We start from the raw sequence: 22,486 nt of genomic DNA, 5'->3' as shown, positions 1-22,486 counted from the left end.
CTCCTGTTCAGGCATCTAGCAATTACTGCTGTGACACACACCGATCGCAGCTGAAAAGCTGAAATCTGTCTGCTTAGACAATAAAATACTCAAGCTGGCTGGTTTGTGCAGTGCTATAAGAAGTGGTCTATATGCATATAATTCAGGAGTTCTTTCAAAATAGCACACACTGAATCACGGTCTCAGTTTTAAACCACAGCTTGTGCCAATCTAGTTATTTTGATTTCTTGCCAAGCAGGGACTTATTTTCCAGTTACAACTAACATTTTCCTTTTCTTTTTCTGCAAAATCTGTTAATGAAGGCTAAATGAAATGAAGAAGGTAGGTCTACTGGCCAGATAAGAAATAGGCCTGATTCATTAATAAATGTTTCTGTTCTTTTCCAGTGACATATTCGATGCCATGTTCCCTGTCACACACATTGCAGGAGAAACAGTCATACAACAGGGTAATTCTTCCCCTCATTTTTTTCCCTTGTATGTTTGCTAACATTGTACGATTCACATCTCTCCGTTTGGGATTTTACCCTCTTTGCTTAACGGGAAGAATAACCATATTCTGAAAGCATCTGTGTGCAGAGCGAGTCCGGAGGAGGGACACAAAGATGATCAGAGGGCTGTAGCACCTCTCCTCTGAAGACAGGCTGAAAGGGTTGGGGGCTCTTCAGCCTGGAGAAGAGAAGGCTCTCGGGAGACCTTCTAGCACCTTCCAGTAACTGAAGGGGCCTACGGGAAAGTGGGAGAGGGACTTTTTACAAGGGCATGTAGTGATAGGATGAGGGGGAACGGTTTTAAACTGAAAGAGGGGAGATTTAGATTAGATATTAGGAAGAAATTCTTTACTGTGAGAGTGGTGAGACACTGGCGCAGGTTGCGCAGAGAAGCTGTGGCTGCCCCCTCCCTGGCAGTGTTCAAGGTCAGGTTGGATGGGGCTTTGAGCAACCTGGTCTAGTGGAAGGTGTCCCTGCCTGTGGCAGGGGGGTTGGAACTAGATGGTCTTTAAGGTCCCTTCCAACCCAAGCCATTCTGCGATTCTATGATTCTATAAGTTCATGGATGCAGATCTTTTGCTACATGTGCAGAGGTCTCCTACAAAACCACGCTGGTAGGTCTCCACGGTTTCAAAGTGCTACAGTTTAATGCAGATAAATAGCACTTCAAATTAAAATGTTCATTCCGTAACTGAAGATAGTCAGGAAGTAAAGCACAGCCCAGAATGCATAAGGGTGGCACAAGCTAGCTGAGAGTAATTAGAGATGGAAAATATTTTTATGGTTGTTGGGAATATTCAACACCTCATTGTGCTGTATCATAGTTATCGCACTTGGCAATTTACCTGCGTGCCTGCAGCATGTTGTGGAGGACTTCATTACCCTTAGGCTATATTAAAGCCTCTCTTGTGTGTTTACGCTGAATGAAGTGTTGAATCAATCAAAAAAGATAAATTAATGCAACTGAAAGATATTAATAGGAAGAAATCATAGTGATATTTTGATTTATGAAAGCAAATAGGCAAGGATGTTTCTGAAAATTAATCTCTCTGTAAGTAATCTGGTGTACAAACCTGTGCAAATATGTACAGGATTAAATCTGGAGATAGGAAACTATTGAATAGCTTAGCAGACCTTCAGGAAACAATCACCTTTTGTGTTTTGCTTCCAGGTGATGAAGGAGACAACTTCTATGTGATTGACCAAGGCGAGGTGGACGTAAGTACACTGTTGCAGTGTAATATTTATTTTGAAGCTACATAATAAAATCGTATGCTCTGGCACACAGCTTGATCCAGCCATGTGCTGTGGTTCTGTCTCCTTTCTTCTTGAAATAGATTGTGCAGGATCGGTCTCATTCCGTTGCTTTTGTTGTGTTAAGTCATTTGTGCATGATTTTATAATTGGCATGTTTTACATCCTAGCTTATTTGTCCATTCCAAGCAGGAAAATATAGTATCAAAACCAAGGAAATGACATTCTCTTCAGAGCCCTAACCACACCTGGAGGTGTGCAGTCTTTGGCAGAGCAGGCCACCATGCTGGAATGCACCCGAGGGTTCAGATCAACCATAACGAAAATATTTTCTTTAATCAGTTAGCTTAGCTCATGTGTTGGTTTTTTTTCCCCCCAAATTGAGATACAGCCTGAGGCAGCGAGTTTCATCTTAGAAATCTTAATTTGCTTTTAAAATTAGGTCCAAATATACGAACAATGCAACATATTAATAAAGCAAGGATTATTATAAGTGTAAAGTGATCTGTTAGACCACAAAATGTTTACAGGAGTGTGCAGTGGTTTAACCAGCAAGTCTTTGAAAAGAAGCTTCTTTCTGAACCCACCTTTGAAATTGTAATCTATTCACCTCTTATCATTTTTATCCCATATGAAACTCACCCTTTTGCAGTTTTGCTATAAGTTCCTCATTTGACTGAATTTCCTACACACACCTTATGTATCCACAGTTGTCGGATGGGACAGGCTTGCTCATTAGCAGCATTGCTCTTCGGATGCCCAGATGAGTTTTGTTTGGCATATTTAAAGAAGAAAGTGATTTATTTTAAATCTGGGCAGGAGGCATACAGTTATTTTAGTGAAAGTTTTTTTTTTTAGCAGTCTGTCTGTGTCAGGAGACCATCTAATTGGTATTGTTGGGAATTGAGAAACCTCACATGCTGCCTCTGCCTCTGGAAGTTGCTCCTCAGGAAATCCGTCTGACTCACTGTTCCTATCAGGCATACCTCTCAGTAGCAAACATTGCCACATCCACAGGACCAGAAAATAAAAGTGCAATATTTATAGAACAGCGCTAAGATTTAGTTTTAAAATAATTGGTTAGGGCCCGATACCAAGCTTAATGAGTTCACTAGCTTTGAATCAGAGCCACAAACATACGCAAATGCACACATTGAAGTTATAGATTAATCCTCTTTAAAAATAATTTGTCCTTGCTCAAAACCTTTAGGAAACTTTTCTTCAGCGTCTGGCTCAGGGATAGTGGGGGATCAAGTAACACTAGAAAACAGTCTGCAAAACCCTTGAAATGAATTGCAAAAAAGATAATCTTCCATATGCACATATCACTCTTACAAAACAGTGACAAAATTGGGAAAATAAATGGCCAGGGCCTAGCCAGCTTTGTGTCTGCTTGTAAAACCATTGCATGGGGTGGTTTATGGATTTTCTGTAGCTGGTGGTTGCCACTAATGGCCAAGGTGGCCATGGCTCTGCAGACGTTGAGAAGGACTTGTTCAGAGCACTGGTTGCTGTATTCTCTGTCAGGTAAGATGGCATCTTAGTTTCCTTTTCAGGTATATCCTGACATCTACTCAGAAACACCTTTACTGCATCATGTTACTTGTATATCAGGAATTCTCCTTGTTTGTATGGCAGGTTGAAATTCATAAATAATCTTAACCACAAATGGTCCAAGAAGAGACATGTGTCCAGATAATTTTTAATTGATTGTTTTTTGAGTTCATTAAGGTCTTTTGCAGAATAATCTTATGTTTCCCAGAACAATTCAGGGACCTGTGAGGCTTTTGAGGTAGGATTTGGGGTAAAATTTGAAAAGATACCACAGTGGCTAAATGGCCTCAGTGCCACTGCAATGGAGTTACATGTAAGCTCTTAAGCTGGATAGATATTTTTGAAAATTTTATCCCAGACCCCTGATTTGACAAGCGAAGACCGGTCCTCCTTTAAGCACATGAGCAGTTCTGTTGACTTCAGCAGGACTCACCGTTTTGCTAAACAAAGAGCATAGTGCACAGCTTTATTTTACACTGTTAGAGTTGAAGGCAGAAGTTTTTATTGTATTCCAAGTAGTTTGAAGTCCTTCAGTCACTTAGGTATGATATAGGATATAATTTTTTCCTGCCTTGCCTGTGAGACTTGCAAAGGCAGATTTTCTAAGGAATGAATGAAATAACTGGGTTTCCTTGGGTAGATTGCAACTTCACTTTCACAAGCATTCTCAATCCCTACTCCCCTAATTGCCCAAAGTAGCCTATAGTTTCTAGGACAGATCAAAATGGACAGACCCACAATAATGCCATCCTGACACTTCTCAGGCACACGTATGGACAGTTTTCTGACGTGACCTGTGGGACAAATACATCCTAACAAGACTTAAGAGTTGTCATTTGGACTGAGCTTATTCCAGGGACAGCCAGAGTTCCTGACCTTCTGAGTCTTGCAGAACTCTTCTGTGACCTGCTCTCACGCTGTCCCCCTTCAGCATCCTCCTTCCTTCATCCTGCTGCAGGTTACCACTGCTTACCCCATCTCCTCAGCTAGATGCTCTCTCCTTCCTGAGCTCTTCCTATATCTTCAGCCAAAACACACACTGAGTTCCTTTGCAAGATACTGTGGAAGGCACAAGAAACATCCGCTCGATCAGGAGCAAGTTGCAACTACACCGTGGTAGCTACAGAAATTACATACATTAGCTGCCTTTGCCGGGAACCTGCAGGGAGGCGAGCCCATATTCCCCCCAGAGTATGTCTGTACCAGGGCAGTTAGTGCAGAGTAACTACTTGCTCCTGTATAAGGCAGCAGTTCCCAGACCCCATGGGTGTATATAGTGCTCCCCAGAAAAGAGTTCTTCCACTTTCTGGGCAGCAGTGCTTAAATCCTTATTGTCTGAAGAAAATCCAGACCGCTAGTAAGTGAGTTGCAGTTCATTTAAGCCTTGCCAGATACTTTTTTGGCATGCTTCCACCCTTCTCCAAGAAAAAAAGCGACTTGGAGAGTAGACAATTGACCCCGAGACTTAAAGCCTCAAGCCATTTTCTGCCTAGTTCAGCTGGTGTTGGCATATGCATGGAGGTTTTTAACCCTTGGCCAGGCAATCTGCCTTCATCATTTCCCTGATGTGCACGGAAGTGGCAGGTATACCAGGACTAGTGGATTCAAGGAGCAGTTTACTCTGAGAACATCATGACTGGTAAGCACCCAGGTTTTCCATACACATACAAAGATACACATAATGGAGGTCACAGTTGCCATCATAAAATTGCCATTCCCTGGAAGAAAGTCAGGGTAAAACTAAAAAAAAAAATAATCTAGCAACCATGCAACCAAAACCAAACAGAACCAACTAACAAAGCCAAAATAACAAAAGCAGTGTGTGATGTTTTGAGTTTAAAAAACCTCCAAATTTAAAAGTAATTTACTGTTAGAGTTTTGGCATAGGCACCCCAAAGAGTAAGAAAGAACGTTCTAATATTTTCCCTTAAAGATAATCTGAGTCAAATTAGAAGTACAATAAAATATTTTTAAATATAATAACACTTTATCCTCAACTCTTACACTGTCTTAGGGTATAAACAAGCCTTGTTAGCATAGAATAAAGTATCTGTACATTTCCTTCTTGGTATTACTATGGACAGCCAAAGAAGAGTCAATACCCTTCCATTGGCAAGCACACTCAACATGGACTGTGAGCCAAGGGAGAAGGGCACAAATTTTCATATGTAAAAGAAAGGTTTTTAGAAATCAGGAAGAGGTAGGTCTCGGAGAACCTGGGGTTTTCGTCTCATACACTGAATACTACAACCCAGGTATACTTGGACCAAAGCTGGCATTGGATGGGAAAGGACATTATAGCGTTGTCAGTCGCAGTCTTCCTCCTTAGCACTTCAGGGTTGAGGAGAATTGTTAACTCATGACCCAGCCCTGAAGATGGATAAAGTTTATACTAGGTAGATGATGGCATGAGGTTTGAAGTCTTAGAGGTCAATTGTCTACCGGAATCTTCTCTGCTCAGAGAAATGCGAACGTATGCCAAAAAGTAGCTGGAAAAGCTTAAATTATAGTTTCCAGTAAAGATGTTGAAAGTACCTGCTAAAGTATGTGTCTTGCAAAAATCTCTAATCCATATTTCTAAATATAAAAATGACTTCCTGTTTATTATTTTAATCTTACAACCTCACAATTTTTTGCTTTAAAAAGCACCTCCAACTACTCTTTTAAAACAGATGTATTTTTTTTAGACTCAACAACTTCCTATTATATTTAATGTCGCAGCAACTTTCTCTACAGTCATTCTCAGATTTTCCTCTTGTAGAACAACAGCAGCCAAACTGTAGTATGGTGAAAATTGAAATGAAAACTTTTCAGTATTTTTTCTTAAATAGCTTCTGTATGTACTGTAACAAGTTATATTTGGAGCAATAGATTAATATTGTGGACAACAGATAAGATTATTTTTTGATTGTAGGTGAAATCTTCTTGAAGCCCTTATTTGTATATACGAATTGTCTGATTCGTACATACAAAGATGAAAATTACATGGTGTTTTTTTGTGAGAATACTGTTGGATTTTAAAACCAGTGATATTTTATGGTTAGATTCCGTAGATTGCTTTTTGTTGTTGCTTTATGGAATTCTTCCATCATTAATGTTCTTTCTAATTTCAGAAGGATGCTTTTTGAAATTTGAAACAGAACATTTTAAAGTTTGGAGTTTTTGAGCTTGGATTTTTAAGGATTCTCAAGGCAGACTCCGTTAATATATTTATATTTAAGAAAAGCACATTCATACTACAAATAGAGCACTGGCTTTATTTGAGAAAACTACCCACATATAAATACCCTTTATGTTTAAGACTTGCTTATTTTTCCAAGAATAAATAAACCTCATCTTCATTTTTGGATAACAAATATTAAGGCTTGACACGACACAAAGCACAAATTATTACAAACAGATCCGAGGGAGGGGATTTGAGATCTAAAAGTTGTGATGCCTGGAACAAATTAGATTGTCCACATCGATCACAAAGTGGCAGCAAAAAAAAAAAAAGCTAAAAGTTAACTTGAAATCAGCAATACAAAATTAAAGGTAAATTCACTCCAGTGGAGCTCAGAGGTAGATATTCATATCCTGCCTTCAAAGTAAAATGGCTGTATTACTGCTCGTGGTAAGGTTACTCTCTGCTTCTCTAGACACCATGAAGATGAGTGAGGCCAAGATGCATTCCTGTTGCACTGAGCATTGTGTGACTCATTGCATTTTCTCTCGCAATTAGTGCCTCTGTGTATCGCAACCTACGAAGGAAGAAACTGCTGATGTTCACAGGAGATTTTTCCCATTTGCCTCCTAATGAAATGAACAAAGTTGTATGATTTTCAAGCCAGCAAAAGTTGCAGTGCTCATACTACATGATGGAAAATAATATAAATCTAAAGTACTTTTGATCTGTGGAAAGTAGGTAGTCCTGATATCTTGGTCATATATGGGCATCTGCAGTTCTACATTCCTCTTCAGCTGCATGAAAGAAGAAGATTCCAGCTATTACGGAGCTGTGATCAGCAGGTCAAGTAACAATTAGGAATAACTCACTTATGTACTTGCCACTTTGGTGAGAGTTCACAAATGCCTAAAACTGCCTGAGCCAAAACCTCAGCCCAGCATTTTTTAGGATAAAGGAGGAAATCATCTGAGGTGCTGCCATATAACATTGGCTTTCATAAGCTGTTCTGGGCCTAAAATAGCTTTCCTTCCCACACCTCACAAACAGAGCTACTTTCCTTTCTACTTCTTTTTTAAAAATCTATTTTAAAGGGTTTCATAGCGGAGCTGAACTCTCTGTTGAAGGGCAGAATGGCTTTGTAATGTGCCATCAAGGCACTTTAACTTCTTCATGAAGACAAAAGTTGATTGTTGACTTAGGCCTTTGTGGGTAATGAAGTGCAATGGTTTTTCTCCTAGAGAACAACAGTTATTCTCAAGCTGTTTTCTCTTTTGGAGATTGATATTGGAAATGTCACTGGGGGAGTGAATGCTGGGCCCAAAGACTGTCAGATCAGTGATTTAGTTTCACTTCGGAGTACTTTAAACCTGACACCCTTAGGGTGGAGGAATGGCTATTTGTATGAACTGTTTACAGGCAAGATGTCAAACATGTTTTTGTGAGTCTTGTCAAGTAAGACAGCAAAATTAAAGAAGTTTTAGAGCAGTTTAGTAGTAGCCTCTCTTTATAAATGAAGATTTTGCAGCTTGAGCTCTTTCTTGGCAGTCTGCTACCATCTGCCTGCTTGGGATTATTTTTACCCTTTATTTCAGCCCCTTGGTCTTCAGATGCTCCAGGAACACCAAGAGCCACAACATTGCCTGGAGTTCAGCAGTTTGAGCTGATACCCAGGAGGTCTCTTGATAGCTGAACTGCTCCGTGGCCTCATCCACCTCCTACTGAACCAGCGTTTCAATGACCTCAGTAGGAGCTGGATCAGATCTTAATTGAATATTGGGAAGATAAATTGGGATTGATTCCCACTGCAGTTTGTAATACACCTTTTCATCATAAACTGAAGACAGAAGTAAAATTAATACTGACAGTTTGTTGAATTTTGACCCCAGTTCATTTATTTTGGTCACCATCTTTTCTCATGCCCAGCTTGAACACAGCTCTAATTCATATATTTTTAAAAAACTGTTAGTCTGTTACTGAGTAATTGGAAATGGGTTATGGTCTTTGCCATAGTTTTCTGCTTAAGTTGAGAATACCTGCGTATTTTCTTCATATTATTTTTCTTCACAGAGCTTCCAAACAAATGAAATCAGTTCTGGTTGAATTCTGCTGTTATCGGTCTGTAATAGATTGGGATATATTCTGCACTGGGTAAATGCACACAGCCTTTCCTACCCTCTGAACCCACAGACACATTAACAGAATGAAAAGCGTTTATTGTGGAGGTTTATAGCAGCAAGCCTACAAGCAAGCTGCAGAATACCCAATCCATACCAGTCTTTTAATACACTGTTATGTCTCATGAGCTGTATTGTCCATGAATAGCATGGAAAATGCAGCCCAGTGGAAAGCACCTGCACGAGTCCCCCTTTCTCCAGTGAAGGTTTTACATAACACTCAAGTGTAGGAATTCTTTTCAAATTAGATGTCATACAGGAAAAATACTGTGGTAGTGGTATTGATCCATACTGTGTTTCAAGAGGATGTTATCTAAATAGGCTGTGGGTCAGATACTGCTTCAGAAGTTATGTAGAGCTGATGTTAAAGATGAAGGATAATTCTGCTTCTCAAGTCCAAAGCACTTAATAGTCTTCACTAAGGGAGAAAGAGATCTCAATAGGTATATTTAAACGGTTGTTGGAGGCACTAGGCTTAGGGAAGAAAAAACTGTTCCTTTTCAAAAGACATTTCCCTATTTTGACTGTTTGTCATTTCATGGCCATGGTGCTTTTCAGCAAACCTCATTACACATATCAACAAATCTCCTTCCCTTCAAGCTTGACAGTGTTAATAAAAAGCCAAAGTTGTGACAGTTCTGCTTGTTGACTGTCTGAGCCTTGAACACAAGAGGGAAAACATGATGCCAGTTAACCACAGGAGCTGAAAACTCATAGAGTAAATACAGTCATTGTACTGAAGCAAGACAACTTGAAATTCTGTCCACAAAGCTGGTTGTTGCCCTCCCTGGAGACCAACTGCGGAAACTGTTACGCTTTTGTTTTCCTTCTGTGTCCCCAGTATTGACAATTAGAAAGGAAATTACTAATAGCTTTTTAGGTAGCTGGCAGTAGGAGGAAAACTGCAACTAAGTCCCCAAACTGGTTTTGCTTCTTGTTTTGCCTTGTACTGTGGTAGGTTTATGTCAACGGGGAGTGGGTCACCAGCATTGGAGAAGGAGGCAGCTTCGGGGAGCTGGCATTGATCTATGGAACACCCCGGGCCGCCACCGTCAAGGCCAAGACAGATCTCAAGCTCTGGGGCATCGACAGAGACAGCTACAGACGCATTTTAATGGTAAGTTTATGGAGAAGGGCTTGTTTATGGAGTTGATGTTTTTTACTTTCTTTTGTAGCGCCAGCACTTCTATTCTGTGTTCAGAGTATACTGATGATAGGAGGCTGCGCAGTCTGTGTTTCTACATAAAAGACAGAAGACATGACAATAACATTGAGTAACTAAATTAAGTGAACTGAAGGAAAAGGGGACAAGATTCAGCAGAAAGACACTGAGTCAGAAATGCAATTGAATAACATTATGTGTAACTGTTATACATGAATGAAAACCTCGAGGCCTCCGTTACCCACCAAAGCTATGCAAATCCTCTCTTATCATGAACCTCAAAAGTCTTTCAGCACTACCCCTTGCCCATGAAATCTTTGAACTTGTATTATACTCTTCAAGGCAGGCAATACAAGGTAAATCCAGCTCCGCTGAAAAAGTCTCGGTTGGATTGTGCCCTCCATCTTGGTTAGCCAGCACACAGCCACACGTATCACAGGATGGTAGCTGCAGAGTGCCTGCTAATGATTCATTGCTCTGCTCCTTTCAAACTCCCTCATCGCTGCCACAAAGCTCAACAGACCTTCTGGGCACTTGGGATGTGTGCTAGCTTATGGATTTGCTGTTGGTTCTTGAGTGGTGAGTTTATAATGGAAACTTTGGCAGATAATTAACCTTAGCAATGTCATAACTTTTTTTTATGAGTTTGTTTCCGATGTCCATGTGCATATCTTCTGTCTCCATAAAATATTCCTTTCTTTTTGATAATTAACAGACATAACTCTATGTAAAGCTTCTTTCTCAATAGGACTTGTCTCTAAAAGCTGCATTGTTTCATTCTGATCTGAAGGAAATTACACTATGTTCTCAGAATAGTAAAGGAGTGTGCATTTTGAGATCAACTATATTTCCAGTGAATGTCATGGATAACAGAAAAATTAGCAAAAGAATTGAGTAGATTTTACACTTAAATGATTAGTTCTTAAGCAACAGAGTGTAAGAGTGATCTTTATTTATACTGTGTGATGACTGTTGGATGTCTGTATGAAGCATTGCTGTTTTTCACTCTCTATTTCAAGGGCTGAGTTCTGTATCACATAAACAAACATCACACTGACATCTAGGAGAGTACATCTGATGGAAATTTACTCTATCCCAAAATATTCAGCCTGATCGCTCCAAGACAAAATAGAGGAATAATGATGAGAAGCGTACTGTCTTCTCTTTTGTGGATAAGCAGGATGAATAGTTTTTGAATGCTTCCCAGTGCAGGGAAGCAGGCAGTAGTAATTGAGACCTTTCTGCGAGGTATTTCTAAAACATAGAGCAGGAGATTTTCCTAGCAGTTTTAAGAGGCATGCTGAACTTATTTGTCCTATGTCCTACATGAATGCAATGGAGGGGTGTCTGGGATAACTGGTGCGATGAACCTGCATGCTGCAAGGAAGAATCCAAGGTAGAAAAGAGAAGGAATGTAGGAGGGAGATAAATGTCAGGACAAGCCACGTATTCCTTGGCTTTTTAAGCATAGCTTTTTACAGCTGCCTGTAACCGTGCTACTAAAGAATTGAAGAGACAGATTCACAGGCCTCGTAGCCTAGAGGTAATTTCAGTTTTAGCACTGATGAAAATAGTGGTACCTAACATGATCCAACCCTGAGAGCTTTCAGGTTTGGTCATGTGTCCATTACCATCTGATAGCAGCCTTCAGAAGATGAAGATGCAGAGACAAGATTTTACTAAAAGGGTTTAAAGTTTCAAGTGGAAAAGGCTGTGTCTTTAATGCTAGCTTTAGCCATACATACAGCTTGAATATTACGGGTATACTTCTGTTTGATTCTAGTGTAGTGCTAAGTGCTTTTCAAATTAATTTACATATTCTCTGAACCAGTGACTGCTGTGCCTTCCCTAGCAAGCTCAGTTTCTGCAGTTGATGAGGCCTTTAACTTAACATGGAGGTGTTTTCTCCCCCTCTCTCCTTGTATGTTTTTTTATAGTTGGGGCCATTAAAAATTGGTGGTCTATTGCAATATATTAGATACCCAGACAGTGTAATTGTAGTATTCCCAATACTGAGATAGGAAGTATTTCAGTTAGCATGGTGAATTGATAGCTGCAGGTATAGAAAATGTCCAATTTTAAGTGCTGTCCACGGTGAATGCAATTCACCCATCCAGACTACATTAATTCTGTCATCTTTTCATTTATTTATAGGTGCAGTGTGGATAATTTCTGTGCTGTAGGTGAAATAAGACACCTGTCTGTGTGCATTCGTGTGAGGGCAGGTTACAGTGGCTCTCTGCACATTTCCTCAAGCCTAAGAATTAATTACATCATGTTTCAGTGGCTGCATTTCATACTTGAAGCTAACTCCACCATTACGTGGCTGGTTTTGCTGTGCTCAGTTTCAAGATGTAGTAGTAGCTGCCTTTCAAGTCCCAGAAACGTGGTTTCCTGCCATTTAGCCTCTAACCTTATGTTTCTAGAAAGTTGCTGGATATTTTCGATGTAGAAATGCTTCTTCCTTTAAATACGATGTAGTAACGTTTAGGATATCTTTTGAAATATGTCATTTAAGATGGTTTTAAAACTTGAGAGTGAGCAGGTTTTTCTTTTTAATTTTCTGTTTGCAAATGTTTTTTTCCAAGGGATCAATGACCTTTTTCTCCCAAAGATAGTTTTTTTTGTAGTCGGATAAAGCCCCTCCATAACCCGAGAAGAAAGTTTTTCCTTTTGTCCGCATTCCTTCCCGGCCATGACCAGCCCCATGTTTTCTCAGTCTAGTGTTGAAATTTTATTCAAGTTGTAAATATTTATTTGCAAATCATGCCTGCAGATCCACACTTGCCAAAAAGATTTTATCCTGTCATGAGACACTTGACTCTCTACCTCATTTCTCCTTGCAGGCTCTCTTTTGTTTTTTTGCTTTACATTTAGTAATTTCTAGTTTTTATTTCTGCTTAGTGCCATTTTCCCCACTTACATGTCTCATTGATCCTGACTGGTTTATGGCATGAATACAACGCATCTCGGGAGGTTTGGGTATTTGGATTTTCCTTTTATCGGATGGACAAGGCCTGATGTAAAAAGTTCCTGCTGGCTTTTAGTTACACTTGTCATACATTTATTATTTAGCCTGTTCCAAAAGAAGTTTGTTAAAACAGATACATTTCTTTATATTTCATTGTCTCAGCTTAGGTGATGGCTTGAAGGTCACATTCAAGTCTCTTTTAGCAGCTGTGATGGTTGTAAATGTTGGGATAGTTCTTTTTGTTAGGATTTGCAGTGAAATTGGTTGTCTTTCGCTGCAGTCATTGACAAAGTATTATAACATGAAATTCATGGTACTAGATGGATTACAAAAAATGACTTCAACGTATTCCCCCCTCAGTACACTCGCAAATTATCTCTCCATCTGTGTGTTCCATTTATTTCATAAAATTATCTGTGCTGAGTTGCATACTTCTCACTCTGTTGCAAATTTTTTTATGTATATGTTCTTTGTGCGCACGCACAAGCACACACACACATTTATGTATATATTCTATATTTATTTACTTACATTCTTCTGGGAGAGTTGCGAAGGAATTTTTTGTCATAGGATTCTCATGTAATTCAGTTGCTGAAATGTTGCTGCTTTCTTCTTTGCAATTGGGATTCAAGAGCATCACAGAGTGGGGAACATCCCAGGGTAGTACAATATTTGCATTCTAAATATAGCAAATACCACAAATACCAGAGAAGCAAATGTCTGTATCCCAACATCAGATTGATCCCCCAGACAATTCAGTTCCCAGACTGAGGAAATTTGAAGTATTAATTTCTTGTAATTTCTTCTTTAAGAAGGCTTGATTCAGGATAATTTAGCTATCGTCTAGTTCCCATGGTCCAAGATACCTGGCTCTGAGAGCAGAGTTCCATGGGATATAATACTTTTTGCCTATTTGGCAAACTTTGCTCGCAGAAAGTGAGTTGTAATATTGGGATATAAGTCATGACAAATCAAGGTTAGTCAGTTAGCCAGTTATGCCTCATTTTATTTATGCTGTTTTGGCTTTGTTTTACCATCTTTTCACAGCTTTGAACCTGAGAACAAGTTCTTTAACAAGTGCCTTTTCCCAGTCAGACAAAATAAGTCAGCAGGACTTTGTGTTTCTGTAAAATCTAAGTTGCACGGTGGCCAAAACATAAAGTGAATCCGAAGCCTGCAATCCATCCAACATCTGTGCACCGGGATCTTGCAGGCTATTTTGTTTTCATGGCCAGTATGCACGGAGACTCTTTCTTTCCTGTTCCTCTAAGAATGTACACCCAAAGCATCATTCAGTATCAGGTTTATGCAGGGATTAAACAGGGCTGGAGCAGTCCAGAAGGCCATTCTGGCACCTCCTGCCAGCATAACTCTTTTATTTGAAACTTGAGCCATGCTTTGCCTTTCGGTAGCCGTTTGCTTGGCTTCTTACTGAAGGTGGGGATTTCTAGGAAGGACTCGATCAACTCCAGCCAGCCCATCTGTGCACCCGAAAAAATAGAGCAAGAAAGAAGGCGTGAAGAGTGCTGGAGGGACAAAGCAAAGCGGTGAGCAGAGGGGAAGACAGACAGAGACTGGACTGGAGGAGTGGGAAGAAGAAATGGAAGAAGACAGTGAAAGGGGCAGTTGGAAAAGAGATGGAACAGTCCTATTCAACAAGACCTGTTATGATCTCTGGGGTATTCATTTTTCCTAGCCTGTGCATTGCTTAAGCTAAGCCTAGGGCTTGCTACATTTTTTAAGTGGTCCTAAAACTGGCTTTAAGCTCTTTCCTGGGTGGATTTAGCAAATGCAAGTGGTCTTGTTTCTCCTTGGACTGTTTCAGGGAGGAGCACTACAGCTTAAAATATTAACGAGTCTTCATAGTTAGTGGGAACCACTGTCTTTTAGAAGATGAGCTTGTGCATGACAGCTCAGAATTGGGGAGAAAGTGAACAAAGGAGGGAGAGGGAGAAGCAGCGACTATTGAAATAAGATATTAATAGGTTAGAAAAAGCAGAATTAGTAAAGACTTTTTAAAACATGCCATCAAGAACCCTGCCAGTGCAGAATTATTCATGTAGATTTACTATTGTTTTTATCTGGCTCAAGCAGTAAGATTTCTACTGCTTCCCTTGGGAAACTTTCCTGCAGGAGAATAATTCCTAAGTTGGGAAAACTTTTTTGATATTCATCTTAAATTAGATTTTCTTAATTTTCTCCTGTTACTTTGACTTATGTCAAGTTATGCTGTACTAAATTGCCCTCTCTTTCTGTCATATATCTGTAGATGGTTATCACTGTCTACTTAAAACCCTTGCAACAATGCATGCTAGCTATGAGCATGACATACCTATGATCCCAGTGTTGAACTAACCCACACAGGCTGAATTTGTTTTGCTCCTTCCATACCGGCTTTCCCCAAGTGTTTTAGCAGTTCTTCAGGCTCTGGTTTGGGAGCAGTTTTCTGGAGAAGATGCAGAGTGTAGCACGCCAGGCGCCATCTCATCTGAGCCATGGAGATGGAGCCTCTAAACTTCATTCCTGGATGATGTCTTTGAGTATACAGACCAAAATAGCCTCGGCAGTGTTCTTGCTGCAGTCTGATGTTGCAAACTGGGTCTCACCTACTGTCTGTAAATCTCTTTCAGCTTTCCAGCTTTCCAGTCTTCTTCTGTTTGTCAAACATCTGTGCTTTGGATTTTTTTTCTTTGCATTTCTTAGCTGTATTTTCCAAACAGAAGCTCATTCTGTTATTTTCTACTCCCATTTATAATGTCTCTAGGTCCTTTCTTGTTCTTTTCCTGTCCTGGCAAGCTTTCATAGTATCTCCTAGTCTGCAGATATCGTTACTGTCTGATTTGTTGCTGCTTCTAGAAGATACATGAAAATATTACATAAGAACAGACTTAGCCCGTGTCCCAGGGAGTGTGCCACTTGACACTTCTGCAGGAATGACTTCAAGGGTATGAGAAGGTTATGATGGTGTTCATACCCGTGGCCTCAACAATTTGGATAAAGTGACTAGATCAAATAAAATAAGTATAAAAAGGACATCAGGAGACAGAGGTGACATTATGCGTATGGGAGGGGCTGAGAGGGGAATGTTACTCTGATCAAGGATGGTGGGAAGTAGGCATGTTCTCTCTCTGTTTCATGGGGAGGAAAGATGATTAATACCCATGGAAATAAGCACATGCTTTGGTTGGTTGTTAGATTTCCACTGCTGGGTTGTTTTTAGCTTATATTAGAGTAGTGTTCTCTCCAAATCTCTTCGCCTCGCTCTGCTTGTGAAAGCTTGCGCAGGAAAACACACTCAAGTGAAAACAATGTGCTTAAGGGTGAGCCAAGCTTCTCCTTTCTGGAAGAGAAACTGAGGTCCCGTTGTGCTGATTGGGATCCAGCGTCATGTGCTCTGAAAATGCAGAGACAGCTTCTGTGCCTGCCTGGGCACCCTTAGGTGAAGCTCTGCTGTCGGGTGGCTCATGCTACCCTGGAGGCTGTTGTTTGTCTTCTCCAAGAGAGAGGGAAGGTCAGATGGAGCTGTCCTGCAGGTTGAGTTGTGAGCCATCGACTGATTCACCTTGGGTTTCAGTGCATGTGCTGGGAAATAGGACTCCTAAGCCTCAACCACTAGTTCTTCCATAGGCTCTTGTTCTCCCTTACCTTTGTGGTATTGTTCTGAGACATGGGATAGTTAAGACAGTGAAGCTATGCACTCAGTGGAGTCCCCCTGAGGTTCTAGATACTATCACAATACAAAAAATGATAATAGCACATTTAATTAATTCCTTCCACTTCAGTTTTCCTTTTGAACTTGTCTTCAGGGTGATTTCTGTACCGCTGCCCTGGCTTAGTTTAGCCAAGAACCAACACACCCATTTTCCTGTAGGAAGTGATGGGCTCTTGCTCTCCAGGCCAGGTGGGATGCCTGGAATTCTTACCTTCCTGGGTCTTGTCTGCATCTCTAAATACTCAAAGCTGTGGTCAGGCGTCACTTATGGCTACTGATTACTGCTTCTTAAAATTCATCTGTGTCCGCAAGTCATTTAAAAAGCATTTTCCACATCTGTCCGTGGGTGCCCCAGCCCATCAAACTAAAACACCAATCTGGTTTTCCACAGCTGTCAATTTTGCTGGTCTCGTTTCCACTCGATTGCAGGGAGGAAAGCAACAACTGCGCAGTGTCCAGTTTTCCATTCTTTGTCTCACAGTGAGCTGTCAGGATCTGGCGTGGGTTGCAGAGCCTCCTCCGTTTGAAGTTCGTTTTTTTTTTTCTTTCTGGCACTTCAAATGCTCTCGGAGGCCCCCGAGGTTGAGAACCAGGTTTGTCAGACAGAGAGGTCAGACAAGGGTTACCGATGCTATCGCTGAGAGGCGAACTGTCATCACCACACTCGGAAATTATGAACGGAGTGTGGAGGGGGAGACCTCGGTAGCTGATGCTGCTGCTGATCCAGAGATATCTGGGAAGAGTGGCAGCTCCTGCGGTGCGGTGGCTGTTTCAGAGCAGGGGTGGCCCCGGGAGAGGGGCGCAAGTGGGAGCTGTCCCCAGAGGAGAGCACCCGGCAGCTTCTGCTGACGCCAAACCCTGTTGATGTTGGTGGAAGGATTCATGTTGCTTTGGTGGTCGTGGGATCCAGCCCCACCTGCACAATGTTTGTAGGAAGAGGGACGATGTTTAATTCTTAGTTGTGTCATTGCACTTGAGTACACCAGCCTTTCCCATTTTCATACTTAAAGCACTTGTGAATGCTTTCACAGTGGAGAGTAAAATGTTTCTTCTCCTTTTCCTTTGTCTATCCCCACTTTCTGCCTCTGCTTCCAGCATTTACCAGTGCTCACTTGGAGAAAGAGGAATAGAGAAGTGGCTTTTTCTATGGCAGACATGACATCTGCTTCCGTCTTTCCTGCCCAGCCTATAAGTAAATGCCATCTTTAATTCCCCTTTCTTCAGAAGATGAGTGTATCATCTTTATGCTGTACTCCTGCCTTGTAGATTTGACTAGCAGGCATCAGGCAGCCTTCAACGTCCACCAGGAATCTACTCAGGCAGAAACGTTGCGGGCTGTCATATAACAGTGTGGAATAAACTGCACAGTGCCAAGGAAGACCCTGGAGTTCCTCTTTGGTTCATGGGAAGGTTTTCTTTTCAAGTTGTTTGTGTCACTGTTGGAGGAGTTAAGGATTAATTAATTATTTTTGTATTGGTAAAACTGCTCCGTATTTTTTCATACCTGAATCGCCTTCAGTAATGCGTGCTAGAATGGCTGCTTAACCATTTCTGTCTATGGTGATCAAATATTGTGTAAGCAGAAGTTTTCTCAGTAATTTATCACACAATAAAATCTTACTGGAGTGGGAATAACTGTGCTGGTGGCTGCCCATACATTGATCGATTGTCTGCTCCAAAATGCTTAAATCTTGTTAAAATAATAATGTGAATAGGTTGCTCAGCAGTAACAATACATACAACACTATACAGAATATAAATCAGCCTTACAGATAAATGCCCTTGACATTAAACAGGTTTTAACCTAAAAGGATGGGACCCATGAGGGGGACATTTTAAGTTTTATCCTACTTTGTAATTGTAAATTCTCTTCTAGCAGGGCCTCATTGGTAACAAGATATATATTGAATTAGCTAAACAGTTAATTGATGAAGCTCTGGCTTTAAAATGAGTGCCTGTAAATAATGGATACAATTCATCTGCGGTGTCCAGTAACACCAGTGAAGTCAGTGAAATTACACCAGGATTGAATTTGATTCCTTGTGTCTTTGCTTATCAGTAATACAACTTGCCCAGACATTTTATGGGGAAACATTTGCCTTAGGCTGTTTATACTGGCTGTGCTTAAGATTTGTAAGGGCAGGGGAAAAAAAAGAGCAGCTGTAGGAAGAAATCACAAAAATACTTTGTGTAATGTTCTACCTCCTTTTTCTTTCTCCTTTAATAACAGGGCAGCACACTGAGAAAGCGGAAGATGTATGAAGAGTTCCTGAGCAAGGTCTCCATTTTAGGTCAGTTGCCCTTTGGACTTGCCTGCTAGTTCCTCTGTTATACATGTTGGCGGAATGAATTTTGGTCTTTGATGGCATGATGAAAGCAATGGTGGTCAAACAGAAGGTCTCATGGTTGCGTCGTTTCGGAAGGAATGAAAGTGTAAAGGGCCTTTTTTAGGATTTGTTTTTCTCATTCCTTAATGTGCACTGAACATATGTTTGAAGGGCAAATCTTTCCTTAAATATCGGAGCAGGCATGCACTGGTAACCTTTTGGTGGCTGCTGTTGCAGTAGAGATCATATGGATAGAGGAGGAAGCAGTGCAGAGATACGAATTTGTCATAAAGTCTAGTTACAACCTTCCAGGTGACAGGTGAGAAGCTTTTTCCTGTAAGAATACTGTATTTATGTGCACGCTTTTTCCTGGGAGAATACTGTATTTATGTGCACTGAACAAACTAACCTCACAAATCAAAACGGACTGATTTTTTTTTTCTTCTGTGTATTTTACAGCCCCTGTCTCACATTCTTAAAACATCTGTTTAGCTTCTTGTCCTTGGATTTTGTTTCCCTTTGATTAATGTGATAGCCACAAAATTTGGACATGTTCTTGATGGCCTTCAGTAGGAAAAACAACAAACCCATAATGCCTGACCAATCAATCACCATTAGGAGAACAAAAGCTCCTAATAAGGAGGACAGTGTTAGACAGTACAATGAAATGTTGATGCTGTAGGAGAAACATTGTGTTTCTGCTGGGGCTATTTTGAAAAAAAAAAAAGTTCAGGGTTAATTTGTTACATAATTAAAGTATTTATATTTCTAATTAAACAATTTCCTTTTCTTGTTTATGGTATTAATCTACCATTTGAGCTTAGGTACCTGAAATATGAGTGTGTCTTAGTAAAAATATACTTGAACTTCTGAGAGGTGCTACGCATGAAATTTTCAATTACATTTGTATGCTTAAAGTAAGGCCAAGTATGTTGCTCGCTTATTAATGAAGTTTTCATCATTTAAATGCCTTCTGTTATGCTTAATTTAAATCTTCCTAAATTAAGAGCACAAATTACACCAAATTACAATGAGTATATAAAGAAAAAAGGATCTCTGCACCTGCACTAATGAGGAGCAATTACAACAATGAGACATCTCAAAACAATTTCAGAGTAGAAAGGTTATTCAGAGATGCGCTTCCTTAAACATGCGGTTTGCAATGTAATTATATCCTAGTTTGTAGTGCAGTTTTTCAATCTCAGTAAAAAGTGAGGAAGGACTTCAAGATTTGAACCTTTTTTAAGTACAGAAAAGCACCAGACAAAATAATGCATCATTTCAGGAGCATCGAGAATTTGGGTGAAATGTGTAAGGATCTATTTCACATGTCTAAAAAATAGATGACAGCTGGGAAACAGAAAGGTATTTTAGAAATCTCAACACAGCACTGAGAAGTCAGCTTCACTCCATGCCTTCATGTGGTCAGAACTTGTTGATTTCGTAGTGGAAAAACCTCTGCCTGCTTCTTACATATATTTTTTCAAGGCTTGTGTAGTGTCTGTAACTAGCCATATAACTGTAAGAGCAATTTTTTAAAAAATCTTTTTTAGATTATCAGTAGCTGCTTATAGTATATTGAACAAGATATGAGAAAACTAATTGTTTAATATCTTTCTTCTGGAGTTTAATTAAATGTAAAGCCATGAATTGATATGTACAATTTAGAAATTGGAAAAAAATGCATATGGTCTACTTTATTTGATGCTTGACTTTAACTCTGCAACTAAAACTTCAGGATTTTTATCATGTACAATCTTCTATATAATGCTCTGTTTGCAAGAACCGTTAACCGATGTATTTGTAGTGGTACAATTCCCTTAGACAAAAGAGAGACACTTCGTGACTACAGCTAGAATTAGCTTTGAATTTTTCATAAAGCCAACTGAAGACATTTCAAGAGACTCTTTCTTTTCATTGTTAATTACTGAGTTCATTTTTTTTTTTAAATGAAAAAGCCTACTCTAGTCTGTATGAAAGAGTTTTATGATATTCTTTAGTCAAACAGAGCACTTTTTCAATGTTGCATTGACAATATGGGCTTGGTCTTTGATATTAATGCTTCTGCAGCAAAGGCCACAAATACACCAGGAAAGTACATTAGTGATTATAGGTGGGAAAAATAATAGAAATAATAATTTCCCAAGCAGCAACAGAAAGTGGCATAAAAACCTGAAGATGCGCGTATGTCAGGCAACTCAAAACTTCCCTTTGGTGCATTGATCACTTTGATCTGGTTTTGTTACCAACTCAGTGTGCACTTCTGAGCTCAGCCAAAAGGCTTTTAACTTCTAAAGAGCAACTCTTTCACCCTCATGCAATACTTCTAAGCAATATTTTGAACAGAATGGGAAAACCAGAGCCTGAGAGAACAGCCCAGATGTAATCCTGGTGTCAGGAGCCATGTCTTGACTTACAATAGTTCAATAATTCATAATAAGTAAGAATCAGCAGAGTACATGAATTTTAGCCCAGCTTTTTGAGGCAGTGAAGGTTATATCATTGTATTATCTGTTTCTTTTAATAACTTTTATACCTGTCACCTCTTTCAGTCAAAACTGATAAAAGTACAAAAGTTCAAGTACAATTCATTGTCTTGAATTCTCATGCAAATGGGTAGAGGAGAGAGACACAGGTTGGCACTCCTCCTCTCCCTGAGGGCAGGCCAGGTAAAATTCATCCCTTAGCAAAGGAGGAGGAAGGCAGCGGGACAGTGAGGAGCCCTGGACCAGCCGCTGAGCAGGCTGTCTTCTGCCGTGTAGGTATCACAGGGGGTTTGTGGAAGCTGCAGGTGGGTGTTAAGGACACCAATCCGCAGGAAGGAGGCTGTATTAGCCACATTGCTCATAAAACAGACCGGTAACTTTTTCTTGTTGAAGTTTACTTTGAAGTTTTATAACTTTTCTCCCTAAATGGGGGAATGAAAAAAACCCACTTTGTAAGCTATCCCACTGGCAAATTAAAAGAGGTGCCACTTCAAACAGTTGCACTGAGCCTCTGGTCCCGCTGCCACTCGTGCTGCTGGGGTCTTGCCATTGGCTTTAGCGGTGCATGGTCTCACCCAGGGGGAAGAGTCATCTTTTGGATCAGCACTTTTGCATCACTTATCTAGCAGGCTGTCGGTAACCGGCTGAGAGCAACTCTGACAAAAAGACAGGAGGACTTGTTCTGACATCTGGTGTGGGACGTGGTAAGAGGATCGCTGGCATCTCCGAACAGCTCCTGGGCTGCTCCAACCCGCTGCAGCATCATGGCAGCGCAGATCAGATCGCGGGTGTAGGGAACCGGAGCCAACTTTTCCTGTCCAACTTTTAAGATTATTATCTGGGTGCTAAAGTCTAAGACACAATGAATAAATACATTCATGTTTCCCAACTGGAGGTTCGTGCAAAGTGCCTGGATGAAAGAAATCTTTCTTTTATAACAGAATCAGGCATAGCAGAGCTGTCATTTTTGAATATGAATCTTCAGCCAAAGTTAGAGTCTTTTTATAATAAAGCTTCATGATCTTCAATATTTTAGAGTCCCTGGACAAATGGGAGCGGCTGACAGTGGCTGATGCACTGGAACCTGTCCAGTTTGAAGATGGAGAAAAAATAGTTGTGCAGGGAGAGCCCGGTGATGACTTCTTCATTATTACAGAGGTAAGATTGGCATCGTGATAAGCTCTGTCGTT

The 22,486-nt window shown here is 40.3% G+C and overlaps 1 protein-coding gene across 3 annotated transcripts in view; it reads left to right on the top strand.

Annotated features, from left to right (window-relative positions):
• The window catches only part of PRKAR1B (protein kinase cAMP-dependent type I regulatory subunit beta), a 98,111-nt gene that overhangs the window by 54,722 nt on the left and 20,903 nt on the right, over positions 1–22,486 (top strand). For all 3 annotated transcript variants that reach the window (XM_068422331.1, XM_068422332.1, XM_068422333.1), the window contains exons 5-9: positions 387–448; positions 1,662–1,708; positions 9,597–9,755; positions 18,714–18,774; positions 22,333–22,454. In XM_068422331.1, the coding sequence (XP_068278432.1) occupies positions 387–448; positions 1,662–1,708; positions 9,597–9,755; positions 18,714–18,774; positions 22,333–22,454 (451 nt within the window). The remainder of the gene's footprint in view (positions 1–386; positions 449–1,661; positions 1,709–9,596; positions 9,756–18,713; positions 18,775–22,332; positions 22,455–22,486) is intronic.

Source organism: Nyctibius grandis, chromosome Z (genome assembly GCF_013368605.1).
Source record: "Nyctibius grandis isolate bNycGra1 chromosome Z, bNycGra1.pri, whole genome shotgun sequence".
Lineage (NCBI taxonomy): Eukaryota > Metazoa > Chordata > Aves > Nyctibiiformes > Nyctibiidae > Nyctibius > Nyctibius grandis.
This window is presented reverse-complemented; position numbering and strand designations above follow the sequence as displayed.